The sequence below is a fragment of the Struthio camelus genome, chromosome 12 (genome assembly GCF_040807025.1).
Source record: "Struthio camelus isolate bStrCam1 chromosome 12, bStrCam1.hap1, whole genome shotgun sequence".
NCBI classification, from domain to species: Eukaryota; Metazoa; Chordata; class Aves; order Struthioniformes; family Struthionidae; genus Struthio; species Struthio camelus.
The window spans coordinates 334978-352324 of record NC_090953.1 but is presented as its reverse complement, the minus strand read 5'-3'; the positions used below and the strand labels follow the sequence as shown (position 1 = coordinate 352324).

Genomic DNA, 17347 nt, shown 5'->3' with positions numbered 1-17347 from the left:
TGAGCCCCTGATGCTGGTGCGTTGCCTGGCTGGCTTGCGCAAGGCTCTTGGCAGAGCGCTGCAGCGTTCAGGAGCTGCAAGGCAGCAGGGGGTGTCTGCAGGACAGGCTGTCCCATGCTCCGAGCCTCCACCTTCGCGTTCAGGCCTGGGCCCTTGGGCGTGCGCGAACCGGCAGGAAACCTCCTCTGAAGAGGAGGAAGCTGGAACTGTAAATTACCCCGCTGGGATCGAGGAGAGAGGTTGGTGTCTGGGGTAGGGATGTCTCTTCAGTGGGGCCACAGGAAGTTTTAGCAGCTGCAAGTGAAGGTGTGGAGCAAAGTGTGATTAGTGGAAAAGCCTGGGCTCACCTGGACTCATCAGCTGTGATGCAGCTGGCCAGCACGGGAGGAGGGAAGGATGCTGGTATGGTAGCAGTGTCTACATGTCCCCTGCCTACGGTGTGGACTCACTTAAAGGAAGAGTTTAAAACAGCTGAGAGTGTTCTTGTTCACAATTAATGTGGCTTTATTATTAACGTGTTGGGCTCCTCCCTTGACAGTTGTTAGTTACAGTGTTTCACATGGAAAGGGGCAGAAGAACAGAAGTCAAGGAACTAAACTGAAATAGAAACATGATGCTGAAGAAAAGAATCAGGGCTCTGTTTCAAAACATTCAGCATAGAAAGAAGCTAGAAGCACAGGTTGCCATTTCAATACAGTTAAGACGTTCACTTTTTTAATTATAGGTTTAAAATAGTTTTTTTTAACCTATTACATACAGGAAGATTACGCGTTGTTGCCCACATGCAGAAACAAGCAAAAGCAGAGTTTAATGTTTTCTCTATGGTGTTGTTACCTCTGGCTCTGGATGGGTCCTGCTGGCCCCTGCAGCCACTTATGGGGCTGAGCGGGATCAGACCCTTTACAAAATTGGCATTTTTACAAGTCTTTTTCCCCATAGTTTTTGAAGAGAGAGAGAGAGAGAGAGAGAGAGAGAGAGAGAGAGAGGCTGAAGGCAGCACAGACTGCTACAAAAGACTAAAAAAAGTGTGGAGTCTCCAGGACAGGGAAGCAAACTGGTGTAGGATAAAGCTGTCAAAGCAGCAGAGCCGCAGAGCGCAGCGAGTGGAGGGCAGCTGTCCAGCAGAACGCACGCCCGGGATGGCACTCCTGCTGGGAGGATGCAGGCACCTTGCAAAGCCTCACTATCACTGCTTCTTAGTCAGAATTGCTTCAAGTTTAAGACTGAGAAACATTCATGTGTGGGTCTATCTAAAGTTAGTGCATTAGCTTTTCTTCCTAGCTACTCTGAGGGATCCAGGGCTCCGGTCAATGAGGATGCAACATTTGTTCCTCTGGCTCCCTGGTGCTGAGCGTGAGGCATCCTGCCCCTGCAGCTGCTGGTCAGCCAGTCCCAGCGGCAGGTGAGCCAGGATCTCCCAAAGCACTGAAGGCAACACCCCCAGAGCAGCGTCCAGGGGAGAACTGGAGAGAGTCTGTTACTGCCTGCAATTGCTTGCCATGCCCAACATTCGTAGACAGTGACCCCATTGGATTACAGAGAATGACGTTTATTCTTCTGGCAGACGCATTGATCCAATGGTTAAAATGAATACAGCACAAGGCAGGGATTTGATAAATCCCTGAGTAAGCTCACATGCTCCTAACAAGGACTGTGTCAAAAGGGCTGGCTGCTTCTAGGGGAGGGGTTGCTATCCTCAGGCTTTGTCTTGCAGGTGCTTCGTTTTAGATACAGCCTTGCAGGCTTCAACCAGAGACCCCTTTCGCTGCCAGCAAATGCTCTGCCCAATTCTCTGTGGTCTTTTGTTGTTCTTTTAATCACAGCATCTGAGTATCTGCACTGAGAAACCTATGAACTGACACCAAGAGCGCATGGTGCCATGTTAATATGTATAAATTAAAATATTCACACAAAATGCAGCTTAACATCAAAAAATAAATATATAAATTAAATGCAAAATAATAAACAATTTCCCTAGAAACCTGCTCCTAGGATGAAAATGGGATTTCTAAGGCAGCATTTCCTTCATGGCAGCTGCCAGAAAACTAGCAGTGAGACTAAAGCATCCCAGGCAAGCACAACACAGGGTCCTGGGATGCTAATTCTGGAGCCAGATCTGGGCTCAGTGCCAAACACAGGGGGTAGCAAAGCAGATGGAAATACTTTGAGTCGTATGCCAAGCCTTGCAGCATTGCTTTCTATCTCATGTCTCCTTCCCCAGTGCACATCCTACTGCTACTCTCTTTGTCTTGCTAAATGATAAAAGTTCTCCCTGTGACCAGACCTTCTTGCAGTGCTCTGAGAGATGGCAAAGGCTCTCTGGTGCTGCAGGTGTGGAGCAGCTGAGCCCTATCCCTACCACTCAGGGAGCTGCTCTCCCAGAGGTGCTGGAAGCCCACAGCTGGAACTGTGCCAAGGAGGCTCTAGGTGACTCTCCCGCAGCAATGGTGCACTCATGGCACATGGCTATGCTCCTGCTGGGACGACGAGCGCGCGGGGACACAAGCCCACAATAGGTACGCGAGCAAGGGCCTGCCAGCTGCAACTACATGTTTGCACAGCATAGTCTTGCCAGCAGCTCAGCTGTGCTGGCAGTGAAAGTATGCACGTCCCTGCCACAGGCATGGAGGAACTAAGAGCAAACACATGTACTAAACTACTTTCCCTAAATGTCTTTGGGAAGGGGTCCCCTTTCCTCACACAGCAGGTTCTATTCCCCACATCCTAGGCACGCTTGGGGATAGCAAAAAAGTTGAATGTGATTAAGAAGCTGGACCTCTGGCATGCAGGGAGGAGACGACTGTTGCTGCTTGTAGGGCTGGCACGCATCAGCTACACTGTCCAGAAAAATAGCATCTCTTAGTATGGTGTGCAAGTGCGTCAGCTGCCTCACCACGCTCCTCGGGAAAGCCTTTGGTTTACAAGTACAGGGTGTTGTCTAGTACATCACAGGCCAACAGAGGCCAGGGTTGTTTCAGCCCTTCTGCTTTAGAGGGTTTAGTAGTTGTGCGTTTTGGTTACTCTGAGTGTGACTGGGCAACAGCCCCTCTGTGCCTCCTACTGTCACACTGATGATGTGCAGGAGTACATTAGCCACTGTATGTGTGCAAAGCTCAGGTTAGAAGGTTAGGAATGTGCTCTTTGTAGCAAAGAGCAACTGGCTGAGCCCCCCGCTACCCTCAAACCAACACGTCCTTCAGCCTAACTCCTTGACCACAGTCAGAAGGGTGAGCAGGTGTTACAGGATTCCACAACCAAATCCTCAGGAAAGAAACCTGCGAAGCTGGCAGGCAGGGACTCTGCCTATTTGGCGTACAGGTTCCCTTTTTTCAGAACACCTGTATGCTCATGGTGGAAGAGAGAAAAAAAATGCCCTTTGTGGTCACCTTACTCAGGAGCGTTGTTACCATTTGGAGGGTTTGGCCTTTCCTCATCTCCTAGCCGCTTTTTCTTTGCAAATTTGTTTCCTTTGCCCCTCGCCCCTTTCCCCCCCCAACGCTATCTTCATGCAGCAGCAGCATTTCAGCCTGCACCAGAAAGATGAGATTCAGGGTGCTACAAGTCATGGCAAGGCAGCCAGGAAGAGAGTAGAACAAGCTCTCACAGCAGCAAGGCAGCCAAGATATTCTACAAAAACTGTACAGGCAGCAGAATAAAGCAGGGAAAGGGAAAGTGCCCTGGCCTGCAACTGCCCTTGCACAAACTCTTAACTCAGTCCAGAATATTACAGAGCTCCCCCACTCCTCTCTCATGACATCCAGTGCTGAGCTAGATGGGTACCCGATTGCCTGACAAATGGGAACCATGTAGAGGACTAAACCAGAGAAGAACTGGACTGTGATTAGATGGCATCTCTGATGTTGCATCGGTGATTGGAGAGTCAATGGATGAGTGCAAAGTGTGGCTGGGAGATTTAGAACTCAATCTTACAGGCTGGGAAAGATTCATCCTGCATCACAACGGTGCTGCTGCTTGCCAGTACCATGATGTTCAGCTCCTGCTGTTTCTCATGGGTTTGCTGGTACCATTCTCGTGTCACCTCAGTATCATGTGTTGGTATCAATGTCACCTGGGGAAAGAAAGCAGCAAGGGTGATTGAGAACAACTGCAGTGATAAACAATGCCCATAGGACCTGAGGCTAAAATTTCCTATCAGTTTTGGAACACTGTCCCCTTGGTGCTGCGTGTTCTATTTAATGTCTTTCAGATGTCAGGTTCTCTAATGCAGTGCTGGCCCAAAGTGCAACTCAGGGTCCTTGAAATCTGAGACTGCTGCAACTGAAGAAAGATACAAACTTCCTTGTACCTGTCTTCAGAAACAGCGCCCACCAGGATCTCCTGCAGACCTGACTAAGCGGGAAATATGTGTAAGAACACTCTGATTTAAAGTCACTAATAAAAAGTTGTTATCAGACAGAGTTTTAGCAAGCCAGGCTGGCAACAATGCCAGGCAGGGCCTGGGGCACCACGATGATAATTCAGGCTGTGCGTGGGCTTGTTTTTGCTTGAGGCTAGGCTAATCCTACAGCAGATGAGTGAGTGATCTCTAACTGCTTTCCCCCTCAGAAGGATGTGGAAAGGAGAACACATCTGCTTCCATTCTCATCAGTCTGAGGGTGTTGTCCTCTTCCCTCCTTACGAGTACAAATGAGACGCCCATCAGAGCAGAAACACCAAACAGCTACTCTTCTAGCATTGCAGAGCAGGACATTCCCAGTCCCATTTGGTTCCACTTAGTGTTCTTCCTTTGGGTATGTGTCTGACATGCACCTTCTCCCCAGCACTTGTGACGCAAGGAGTACCTTGGCACTTCCATGGCCTACCTGCAGGTTCTCGCCCCACTGAGACTTCCCTTCTAGGAGTGCGTCCAACACTGCACGGCTCGGCTCACCATTGGCTGCATCATTCCCACTCACGACATAGTATGATGCTCGAATCCGCTTGAAGAACTCCAGATCTGTGTTCTTTCCACTGCAGTGATTGGGGATGTATGCCAAGTCGACATAGACAGGCGGACCCATGGGCACAGACAAACCGCTCTTAGGACTATTGGAAGCTTTGGAAAAAAAAAAAAGAAAGCAGAAGCTATCATTAAAAACCTTTCTGGAAAGAGCCTTGAACAAGTTGGAATTCTGAAAGGTTTTTTTCCTGCTACCTCAGAGACTAAGTTAAAAGATTTGTCCAGGCTCTGCTATGCAGAGGTGAACTGAGTGGATTTCTGGGGCCAGTGCTGTCACAGCTTTTGGGAGAGAAAGGGAGTTCTAGTGATTGGGGTGGGACCGGACAGCTCCAGGCTCTGAAGCCTTTCCTGAAGAAAAGAATTAAAAAAATCCCTATTATTAACTTCTGCAGCATTGTTATAGATTAGAGATACCCAAACAAGTGCTGTTATACGCAGTGGTGCACGCATGCACGCATGCATGCGCGCACGCGCGCGCACACACACACACACACACACCCCACACACACACACGAACACGAACACACGACTCTGCCCTCCCTCCTGCCTCCTGTTATCTGTGGAATCACAGAGACCTCTGTTCCCTTTTTCCTTCCATGTACTATCCCTGGTTAGTTCCTGCTATCAGCATAAAGCCATTAGCTACCAGCATGGACAACTCATTGTGCTGCCTATCTGCTACACAGACAAAAAGCTCTGCCTGTGTCAGCCAGTCTTATGGCGAGTCCTCAGCCCAAGGCTGACTTGGGCAACACAGACCACCGCTCTGTGCACAAAGCCTCCATCTTATGTCTTTGCCTCAAAGATACAGCTTCCCTTCAGGGTCACGTATCCAGGCGCTTCATCTTGCCCATCCTTTCTGCGCAATGCTGCTGAGACACTCTGCTAATAGCAGGCACTCGCTTGACTGTACCATGTCTCTCTCTCAGCTATTCGCAGACATCAGCTGGCTCAGCCCCTGGTCAGCCCCTATGCTATTGCAGAGCCTTCCTTGGCCTGGCAGTGTGACCACTTCATTGCGCCCTCCACTGCCTTCAGGTCACTCACCACCACACTGAGCAAGCAGACCTTCATCATCTGCTCAGCCTCTCATCTGCCTTGGTGTCAGTGTCATCATCTGCCCTTACCCATGTTATATTTGCAATATGCACACAGGCTGTCTTCAGGTCACCTTCTCTTCAGCAGCTATTGATCAAGAGGAACTGCCTGTTCCTTCTCCTCCTATGCCCTGACTTTACCACACCGCTTGCAATGGGCATCTGCCGAGACCACAGCACATCAGCAGTGGCGTTCCAGCTTCCTTGGTGCTCCCTGGCCCTACCTGCCTGCTGACTTTTGCCTTGCACTCAACATTAGTGTTCTGGAGCAAAGCATTACTATTTCCCCTGCATCTGTGAAGTGCCTGACACTGTGGGCACTGACCTGGGGCTGATGTGGTAATGTACCATCTAATACTAATATCATGCAATAGGATGATGCCGGTAGCTCACTGGTCTCTGTGTGACCACTTAGAAAGGAGACCATGGGCTGTACAGACACTTGAGGCTGACTCCCTCTTTCACGTATTTTTTGTTTAGGAACAAGAGAAGACCACAGTCTTCAAGGCTGTCAGACTGCCTGTTCAGGTCCTTACAGAAAGAGCTGCAAAAAGACCACTGTCCTGTCGTGTGGTACTCAGTCATGGAGGCTGTCCCCATCCCAGCTCCACTTAACATGTCAGAGGAAGGGAAATACCTGACCATGGTAGGCACCTGTTACTCTAAAATAAGAGCATTATCTCTGTCCTGTGCAATGCATTTACCTCACTCACAGACTGAAAGGTTTTCACCACTTCTTAAAACATACACACATTTTTGTCCCTCCACTTCCTGACATCTCTTCAACAGCACCCAGCTCTAAATACCACCTCTCCCTACTTATAACCTTTTGTGTCTGACTAGGAAGTCTTACTCACTGTTCTGCTATATTCCACTCAGTGCTTTTTTTCCATGTTGAACATACATAAGGAGAAAAACACACGCCTAAGGAACTCTTTCTTACCAGGGTTTGTTTTGATGCCATTAACAAGGCTCTTGCCAGGATTGCTGTGACTACTCCGGGACAACTCATCCTCTGTGTGAGGAGGCTGCACCAACACACTGCGTGATTTTGGCTTTTCGCCTCCATCTCTTTCTTTTTTGGCAGTGGCAGATTTTGGAGATTTGTCTGATGGCTGTTTCACAGGAGTGGGTGACCGCTTCCCTTTGACATCTACTTTTCGGACAGGAGACGATGATTTGGGTTTGCTCAAAGGCTTCCTCACACCTTTGTTCTTTTCCTTCATGTCCTTTTTGGAAATCTTATCAGTTCTGCTTGCGCTTTGCTCGTTTGCCAACATTTCAGGATCTACCATGCAGACATCTGGGTGAGGAGGATGGGGATGGGGATCTACCATTGGAACAGGTTGAGGATCATGGCTGGACCTTGTACTGGCATGATGAGCATTCCCAACAGCTTTGTCCACCGGGAGGAAATCGGCATCTTCATCCGAGTCCATGTTGGCATCTGCTGTGATGGACGGACATTCTTCCGTCTCAGGTGGGACATCAGAGTCTGACTGGGAGGTTCCAGAATCACTCACTGATGTTGGAGGGGTTTCCTCCACTGTCGCACTTTGCACAGGGCTACTACCAGTGTGGGGTGCTCGCCCTTGCACTGATGGATGACCTTCCTCTTGTGAGAGGTCACTGTCTTCAGAGAGCTCATGAGGACTTGGGTTGATGAATGAAGGCGAGAGCTCTCCCTTCCTGTGCCTGTATTCACATGAGGAAAATTTCTGTCCATAGTCAGAACTGCCTCCTAAATATGGCTCCATCTCATGGGAAGCATCTCCATGGTCTTCTCTTCTTCCACTCCTCTGCACATCTGGGAAAAAGGGCTGGAAACTGTGTTTAGGGGACATCAGAGAGGCAGGACGGCTCTGCCTTTCTGTGTCCTCTTTGCCTATGCATGGAGAAAAGCTGCTGTCAGAATCAGGATATGTTTTTTCATCTTTTGCCTCTGCTGCATGGTGTGTGCTTTGGAAAGCTTGCAGACTTGTGCTCACTTCTGTTGGACCATTGGCTGTGGTTTCATCGTCATGCTGACGAGGAGGAAATGTTGTCAACATGTCAGGGAGAGATGTCAGTGTCATCAGCTGTTCTGTAAATGATGACTTCTGCTCTGGACTGACTGCACAGGCTTGCTGTTGTTTCTCTGCAGAGAATGGTGTGGGCAGTGAACCCTGGCTCTCATTTCTGCATGGCAGAGTGCTGTCATCCATGCCACAAGTGAATGCAGAACCATGTTCTTCAGCAAATACAAAGTCTTTGGCTTCAGCTGAATGTGTTTTCACAGCCTTATCTGGAATCTGTGGAGACACATCCCAAAGACTCCTGGTACCTGGGTCTGCTCCTGCACCTGTGTATACAGAAAGCATGTGGGAATAGAAACTTTCTGCTGTGCTTGGTATCACAGGAGTGGTAGCTTCAGATGAAGGTTCCTCTGACAGGCTGGAAGAGTCATCTTTCAGCTGCTGTTGAGGTGCAGACTCTCTTTCCATAGCTTTAGAGAACGATTTATCTTCTTCATATGGACTCAGTGGTGACAATTTAGTAAAAGAAGAATCGAGACTGCCAGTTTTCTCAGAAACCTCCAAGTACTCATCTTTCTTCCCCCTGTCTGACAGCAAAGCACAAGGAACCTTCAAAGTAAGAGATCTGTCCCCTAAATGGCTTGATAAGGATTGTTGATGTGTGAACACACTAGATGTCTCACTCTTTCCTAGCAGAGAGCATTCAAATCCAGAAGAGCTATCCATCACTCTGCCCTCTACTGTTGGACCTTTTCTGTGTTCCTGGTTCTGTTTTTCAGAAACAGATTTCAAGTGCATGGCTTTCTCATAGCGCTCAGAGACCATCTCTGTCCTTGGATAATCTGTTACACATAACTGTGATTCCTTTGTGGATTTTTCAGCATCCTCTCTCTTTTGCAAAGAATCTTGGCTTAAATGATACATTTCTGACGCTTGCTTATCTGTGCCTGTGTCTGGCAGGTCACCATAACCAGCAACGTATGTCTCCACAACTGTGGCTGATGCAGTTTTCCTAATTCCATATTCCTCTTTCCACCCTGGATCAGAAGGTGACGAGGCAGTGGAAGTGGGTGAAATGGACTCCTGACGCTTGTTTTGGGGAGGTGGTGCTGGCACTTGAAACTTCTCTGTTACTGAGATGTGTGCATAGACAGTGCCTGCAGCTTTGACAGGGCCAGGCAGTTTAGAGTCCTTTTCAGATTTCTCCTTAGCACCTTTTTCTAATTCTGAATCACTCACGCTTTCTTCACCTTGCCCTGCTTTCTCATAGTGTGTTTCTTTGGGCTGTGGGCTTTGGGCTTTTGGGGACAGAGATCTCTGCTCCTGGCTAGTCAAAATGATGTTCTCATCTGGACAAGCAGCATCAATATACGCAGTTGATTTTTCTTGATGAAATGGGTCAGTCATGTCTGTAGGAGAAGCAAATGCTGTGCTTAGAGATGATGGGTGTGGAGAAGAGCCCAGTTCTTCTGGCAAAGCAGAGGACACCAGTTTTTCCTGAACTTTGGGTATCCTGGGCTTATCTATTTCGGGCAAGGGCAAGTATCTTTCATGGATGTCTGCATACTCAAAGGATGAACCTGATTTATCTTTAGGGGACGCTGGAGATGACAGCTCCTTCTCGGCAGAGGTATAAAGACAGGACTCTTCTTCCTTAGCAGAGACATGATAAAATTGATCTTTTTGAGAGACCAGCGCTGCTGTTGTTGGCAACATGTCAGTTTGACCTGGGCTGTCTGCACCTTTGGATGTGAAGGGAGAGAGTCCAGCTCCAGACACAATTATCTTCTCATAGATGTCAGCATACTGGAAACTTCTTTCATCAGGGTAGGGAGTTGGTTCTCTTTCTTCTTGCTCAGATCTTGAGTAACTGTCATCACCCCTGGGTCTGCAGACCTCTTCGTCATAGGACTGAGGTTCAGAGGGGCTTCTGGAATAGGATTCTGGAGGATATGCTGCTTGGCTGGCAGAACCAACAGCCTCAGCACGACCCACAGCAGCACTGCTTTTCTGAGGAGAGTCTTGTTCTAGAGGAGAACTCCGTGCACTCTGACCTGACCCTGCAGCACTTTCTTCTGGGGAAGATGCTACATATTCATATTCGGCTGGTCTTGCAGAGTGCAACAGAGAAGATGCTGCTAGTGTCTGCTCTTTGCTTTCTCCAGACTCAGGAGGAGCCTTGGTGGATTTACAGTCATCCTCTTGCTTTCTATCTGGCTTGTATTTAGAGTTTATTTCCTGATACGGAACAATGGCATCTGATTTCTTCTCCGTATCCTTCTTTGGGACTTCCTCCTGATTTGTCTTGTAAGGCCTCTCTGGTTCTAGTTTTGTGTCAGTCTCCTTTTCTAGAGTGCTAGCCAATATAGACAGGGGAGATGCTGTCAGTGCTTGGTCTAGTGACTTCACATAGATACCCAAGACAGCATTCTCATCATCACCTAGGTAGGAGAAATCTTGTTTAGATGTCAGTAACAATTCTTCCCTTTCTTTGTCTCCAACTAATGCTTTGGCCTGATGTTCTTCACCAGAGATATACTTAGAAGACAGAGGTGGACTGTCCACTTTTGTTTTTTCTGGGAAAGTGATGTCAGCAGGAAGTATTTCCACTTTATTTATTTCTGCTGGAGGTTTGGCACCCTTCAGTGTGTCTTCTTTGTAGTCACATGATTCCATTTTGAAATGTTCTGCTTCTGCTTGCAGCAGCACAGATTTGTCTTCAGCATGCCGGAGATCCTCCTCCTCACTGGTGAACAGCCCTGCTCTTCCTGTGTCTCTTCCTTCCTGAAGATACTCAAATGCAGAGCCCCAAGCGTCACTCTCTACTCTTCCCCAGGTACGACTGCCAGGCGCTGCAGGAGACAAAATCTCCTCTCCCATTTTAGGAAGGGATTTCATTTCATATTCTGTTATCTCGTCCAAGAAAGTGCTCTCTCTCTCCTTATTATACCTCTGTCGACTTCCCTGAACAGGGATCTCCTCCACCTCCTCTGGGAACCACACTTTCTTCTCAGAACTCAAATCTTTCACATAAAAATCTTCCATTTCTGGAGATTTTTCTTCTTTAGCTTCCTCAAACCTGGAAGATTTTGCATCTTCAGTAGCAATGCACAAAGATGTTTCATCTTGAATTGGGCTAGCTTTTGTAAAGTGTAAGCCCTTCACATCTTGAGATATTTCCTGAGAGAGCAATCCTGCAGTTTTTTCCTTAGATGGGCCCTTTTCTGTTAAAGAAAACAAACGTCTATCATCTGGAGACATTTCTTCAGTTGAAGTAACTCTGGGTGATATGTCTTTAAGTGAGCTACTTTCTGGGCAAGGAATAGATTTTGACACTTCTTGAATGAGCTCTTCAGCAGAAATTTTCAGGGCTTTTTCACATGTAGCTGGGCTCTGCTCTGTGAAAAGCATGGACTTGGCAGCTCCTGACGGGAATTTGTCAGTAAAATCAGTCATAGTTTTTTCTTTAGCAGATATCTCTTCTGTGAAACTAAGGGAGTTGATATCTTCTGGAGAAATTCCTTTAACAAAAATGTCTGAAGAGATTTCCTTGCTGGGACTCTCCTCAGTAAGAGAAATGGATTTGGTATCTTCTGGAGAAATGTCTTTAATGGAAACATGAGAAGATTTTTCTTCTGAGGTGTCTTCTGTGAAACAGAGCATTTTCCCTTCTTCAGTAGCCGTTTCCTTAATAGAAATATCTGGAGATTTTTCTTTACCAAGACTTTCTTCTGTAAAAGAAAGTGATTTGGTGTCATCTGGGGAAATTTGTGAAGATTTATCGCTTTCAGATTTGCTTTGGTTTATGGACTGTGGAGTGTCCACATTTCCTAGAGACATTTCTGTAGCAGAGACTTGTTGAACGGACAAATGTTGTGAAAATCCCATCAAACCTTCCATTATGGTTTTAGTTCCGAGCTCTTTTTCTGGCTCTGAAAACACATCTGTGCTGGGATGTGCCGGTGTGGAAAGCTCCTCCTCCTCCCCTATCACTACTGTGTCCTGTTTGTGGTAGGAGAGCCAGGGCAGCTCCTCCTTTCCTACGGGTGCTTCCTGCACCTCCTCCCCAGGAGATACTGGAATGCCACTGCCCAAGTCCAGCTTGTGTTGTGCAGGGCCAGGCACTTCCTTTTCATGTCTATTTTTAGCTGCAGACACCTCATCTTCTCTGAGAGGTTCAATTTCACTCTTGACTCCTTTTGCCACAACAGTTTGCCCTTCCAATTTATTGGCAGCAGCATCTGTTTGTTTTTCAAATAGCTCTGAATCTACTGTTTCTAGCTTTTCCTCTACTGGAGACTGGTGGAAAGGTGTATGTCCCGCACTAGTGGGGCCAGACTGGGTGGGAGAGGCCATTTTGACAGTACTGTCATCAGGACTCATGCATCGTTCTTCAGCCTCTACAGAGACAGAGTCAACCTGGGAAAATGTCGTTTCTTCAGTGGATAATGGCAGACCTGAAGTCTGCGTCACTTCTGCAGGGGCATTGGCTAAAACACTGTCAGGATGTCCTTGGTGAGCAAACAGTGGGGCGCTGTAATGACCTTTGAGTTTCTCAGGCATTTCAATATTTGGAGTCCCTTCTTCTTCTTCCTCTTCTTCTTCTGCCTCTTCATGAAGATCCCTTTTTTGAGCTTCTAGTTTTCTCTCTCCTTCTGCAAGCGCATGGAAATCTTCAGGAGGTGGAGATTTAAAGCATTTGTCTTCCTCTAAGGAAGATGTGGGAGAGATTGTGCCAGCAGAGGGAACATAGTCCAGACCTTGGGTTGCTTCAGTCCGTGATGAGGGAATGCTGTTTACCGTGTCTAGAAGTAAAGAGCTTTTGCCAGTCTCTTCTGTTTGCGGTGCTGTTATAGATGCAACAGATTGATCTTCTGCTACTGAAGTTGCAAAAGACGAAAGCTTATCACATTCTGTAATGGAAGTAGCAGAAGATATATGTTCTTCCTCGGCTAGGGGTGCTGCCACAATGTTTGTAGGATATGCTAGGATTTCAGACTCCTGGCCAGCATAGCCCTTGGCTGCAAGGTCAGAAGCAGGCATGGCCTGTATTCCTTGTATTGCTTCAAAAGAGCCTGGGTGGTCAGGAACAGAAATGTCGTATGCATTGACATCATATTTCAAGTGTGGGATTCTCTCTTCCTGTTCATCATGTATTTCTTCATCAGAAATGGTCTGCTCTGTTTCTGAGTAGCCTGGGATAGTTTCATCTTGGATGTATGAAACATGTTCTGCTGTGGCTCCTGGTGGGACTGGCAGACTGCTCAGATATGACTCTTCTTTTGTTACCTCCTTTGCTAGTGATTTGTTTTTCTCACCCACTTCACTAAATTCTTTTTCCTTTTCTTTAGTGGTAAATATTTTGTCCTCCCTCTCATCCTGATTCAGCTCATAGAAATCTTTATTCTTTTCTGGCTTCTCTGCCTTCACATACTGTTCTTCCTTTTCTTCCAGTTCTGCCTTTTCTATCACATCCTCTCGCTTTTCCTTCTCACCCTCCTCCTGCACCTCTGTCCCCTCAATATACTTTTCACAAGTCTTTGTTTCTGCTTCCTTCTGTTTTGTATCCAAACAGATTTTCTCCTCTTCCTCCTTTTCTTCCTCTCTGAACACTGTTGACTGAATAACTTTTGCCATTAGGTCTGTGTGTGATGGTACATGTTGTCTGTCTGGCAACAGCTGAACTTCCTTGTCCTGCTCAGCTTTTCCCTTGCAGTATCCCATTGCTGTTCCTTCAGCCTCTATTTTTTCAACTTGGCCTGCTCTCAGTTCTAGCTGGTGAACTGCCTTTTCCTCTACTGCTGATTCTTTTTCCATATCAGTAGTAGTTATTCCCTCATCAGAAATGCTCATTTTCAAAACCAGCTCAGCTTCAAGGTGACTCTGAGCAATCATGTCAGGGGACACTTTTATTTCTGCTTCAGGTGCTCTCATAACCATATCGCTAATGTCAATATCAGCCTTTTCTTGAGTCACCTGCAGGCCCCATTTCTCTTCATGCTTCAGTTCCTCAAAGTCCTTAGTAAGGTCTTCTGGCGAAGACAGGACTAATCTCTGTTCAGCCATGGAAGTCACTCCTGGCTCCATCTGTACAGGTGTCTTCTGCATTGGTGATGTCTTCAGCTCAGTAGGTACTTCCTTTTCAGGTTTGACTTTGCTCTTCTCAGTTTTGATTCGGCCTGGAACTTTTGCCTTGTATAATGTTTTTCTTACTTCTGGAGTAAATGGTTTTAAGTCTGGTTTAGACATTTTTTTTGGCTCTGGTTTAGTTTCTTTCTTTTTGTCTTCTTTCTTTGAGTCTTTTTTTTCATCTTTCTTTCCATCATCTTTTTTTAAGTCCTTTTTCTCCTTCTTAATCTCTTTCTTTTCTTTGTCTTTCTTCTCCTCTAGTTTAGATACTTTCTCTTTGAGATGCTTTTTGCCAACCTTGTCTTTTGTTAGTTTTCTTTTCTCAGCTTTGAGAGAATCACTTGATTCTGTCTTTATCTTTTCAGGTTTTATAGGTTTCTCAAGAACTTTCTCAGCCTGCTCTTTAACCTTTTTCTCGGTTTTAGCATCCTTTATGACCTCTGGTTTTACCTCCTTAATCCCTTCCTCAGCTGCCTCTTCTTTCTTAGCTTGCTTTGTCACAGATGGTTTAGGGGAAGATTTAAGACTCTCTTTACTGTCAGTTCGTTGTTTAATTTTGGTCTGCTTCAGCACAGGTGGAGGCATTCCAGAGGAGATATCTTTCTGAGTAGCTACCGGGTACCTCAGAAAATCCAGGTGCTTGAGTTTCTCAAGACCCTCCAGTATCTTATTTTGAGGAGCATTTCCAGGAAACAAAACCCTTACAATTTTCTCTGTTGGGCTAGCTGGCAGCCACACCACTAGGGCTGTGATAGATGTGAGATAGGGAACAGAAATTTCACCTTCTTTCCCACTTGCAAGAATTATGCCAGTCTTTGCTTTACTATTGCCAGCCCACTTCTGCATTAGAAACTGCATTTCCTTACTGTCCTTGACAGGATTCAGTATATACATGTCCAGCTTACCTACTCCCATTTTGTGGAAAAGTGTAATAGGTTCAATGGTATTGCTCACCACCCTGTACAGAGGCTCTGATTTAATGCCAAGTCTGTTGAGATACTGCAGCGTCAGACAAGCTTCTTCGATGCTCCGCTTTACTTTCATGGACGATTCAGGCATTTTCAGTTTTTCAGGAACATTAAAAAAAACCACACCCAGCTCAGGAGAAATGAGGTTCTTCATCCAGTCACTGTAGTTGGTGGAGCCCTGGGATTGTTCCTCCTCTTGCTCAGCAACTTTCCTTTGCAGCAGCCCATTGATACCAGGTAGGTTGTCTGCACCGATGTGGGTCAGGAGAATAGAGTCAATCCTATCCAGGTGCCTCACTAGCTTCCAGAAACAAGATTTCCTCTCAGAGCCACCATCCACTAGGATGTTAAACCCATTGACAGCAAAGAGAGCAGAGTCACCTCTTCCACCAGGAAATATGTAGCAGCAGGGCTTAGAAAGCTTCAAAAAGCCCCCTGAGGTGGGCGGCTCTAGGAGATCAAATGGCGATGGCACATCAACTGTCTCAGAGACATATTCTGCAAACTCAGACACCCCATCCATTTCTGGCAGAACTGGATCAGGATTCAGTTTCAGATTAATAATTTCCTGAAATTGAGGATGTCCAAGGTTGCTCCAGTCTCCTTCTCCCAAACACGACACAGTAAGGGAGGCCTTGGTATCTGAATCAGTGTTGCTAAGAATCTGGGTGACCTATTGAAACAGGCACAGAGAAATCAAGGTCAAACAGTGCTCTCAGACCAACGCAGCTCTTTTAAAAACATGTCCAGTTAACGCAAAAATACTGAAGGCTCCATGAGCACTTTACTGACAAGAAGCACTGAGGACAGATGAAAAGATTCAAAAAGCCTATTGCAAGTAGATGCATGGGACCATGTCTGCTCTCTTGAAATGCTTAATGCTGATGGGCTGTTATGCTTCTTGACTATTGGGAACGCAGTGTGACAAGGCCTCAAGAAAGAAAACAAAAGCAGAAGCCATCTTGTCCTCTTTCCTGACTTCTCCCTATTTAACCTGGGATATCAGGTCCCTAGCTTGGGTACAAAAGGAGCTGTTTCTTCTTGATCTATGAATTCCAACCCCGAGACACCCTTTTGAATGCTAAGCATCATTGCCTAAACTTATCTGACTGATGACCCTCACTTATTGCCCAGTGAACACTCATATGGCACTTAGTGCAGTTTTAGTCCCATGGAACTTTCTCTTCTCTTCAGATTCATTTTCTTTCTGGGACCCTACTTTAAAAAGTCAGGGCCCCATCTCTGACATATACTAGGTTGAAGATATACTACATACGTAAAAAATAGAGCTAGCGTTGATATGGTTTCCACGGTTCCTTAGAGCTATTCAGAACATTTCCTGAGCAAAGGAGTATTGTACCTCAAACTTCTTAAAAGTATCTGGAATGAGGTAGGTACGCTCCTTTGCACTGTGTTCTCTTAGGCAGCCCTTAATTGGCTAGTGTCCAAATAAATGGGCACCAGAAACAAATGGAGACAATTAGCCTTTATTAGCAAATACAGAGAAAAATAAATAAAGACTTTCAGATTTCCTGGTACAACTACAGTAACAGTCAAACTAACCACCCAGCCATTCCTGCAGCAACTATATATTCAAATCTGATGCAGGTATTCTAAACATCTGTGCATAGTGATCAGTGGAAGTGGGGCTTGACAAAAACTGAAGTAGCATATCTGTGTTGGCAATGATCCTCAATAGTAAGAGAGCTTAGAGCCTCTGAGGAAAGCTGTACTACAGCTAGCTAAGATAATTAGTACTGGAGCAGAGGTCCAGAGGTGTTGTTCTATGAGGTTTTAAAGAACCCAATGGATAAAGCCTTGAGCTACCTTGCCTAAATTCAGTGCTGACCCTGCTCTAGGCAGGAGGTTGGACTACAGACTTCTCGAGGTCCCTTCCAACCTGAATGATTCTATGATTCTTTGATTAAATAACTACCCTTGTCCTCCCCTTGTCATCTTTATGCAATGAATCCAAAGCTCTCTCTCTGGCTTTCTCTATATATAGCTACACGTACAGCTAATAAATACTCTGAACCTTGTGAACAGTTTATGCTTGCTGAGCAGACTGTGACATGAAGAGAAATACCCACCTTTACCAGGGTGATGATGGCCTCTGTTGACTGTTGTTTGGTTGCAGCCCACAGAGATTTTAAGAGACCTGCGCTAAGAAATTCCGAG

The 17347-nt window shown here is 46.3% G+C and overlaps 2 protein-coding genes across 5 annotated transcripts in view; one reads left to right on the top strand and one right to left on the bottom strand.

Annotated features, from left to right (window-relative positions):
* Positions 1–4773, top strand: part of PPIP5K1 (diphosphoinositol pentakisphosphate kinase 1) — a 65115-nt gene extending 60342 nt beyond the window's left edge. Inside the window, exon 32 of the mRNA XM_068957836.1 lies at positions 4208–4773. Within this exon, the coding sequence (XP_068813937.1) occupies positions 4208–4260 (53 nt within the window). The 3' untranslated portion in view covers positions 4261–4773. The remainder of the gene's footprint in view (positions 1–4207) is intronic.
* Positions 476–17347, bottom strand: part of MAP1A (microtubule associated protein 1A) — a 71191-nt gene continuing 54319 nt past the window's right edge. For all 4 annotated transcript variants that reach the window (XM_068957825.1, XM_068957829.1, XM_068957826.1 and 1 more), the window contains 3 exons: positions 7001–15842; positions 4824–5056; positions 476–4069 (listed from right to left, as the gene is read on the bottom strand). In XM_068957825.1, the coding sequence (XP_068813926.1) occupies positions 3914–4069; positions 4824–5056; positions 7001–15842 (9231 nt within the window). In that variant the 3' untranslated portion in view covers positions 476–3913. The remainder of the gene's footprint in view (positions 4070–4823; positions 5057–7000; positions 15843–17347) is intronic.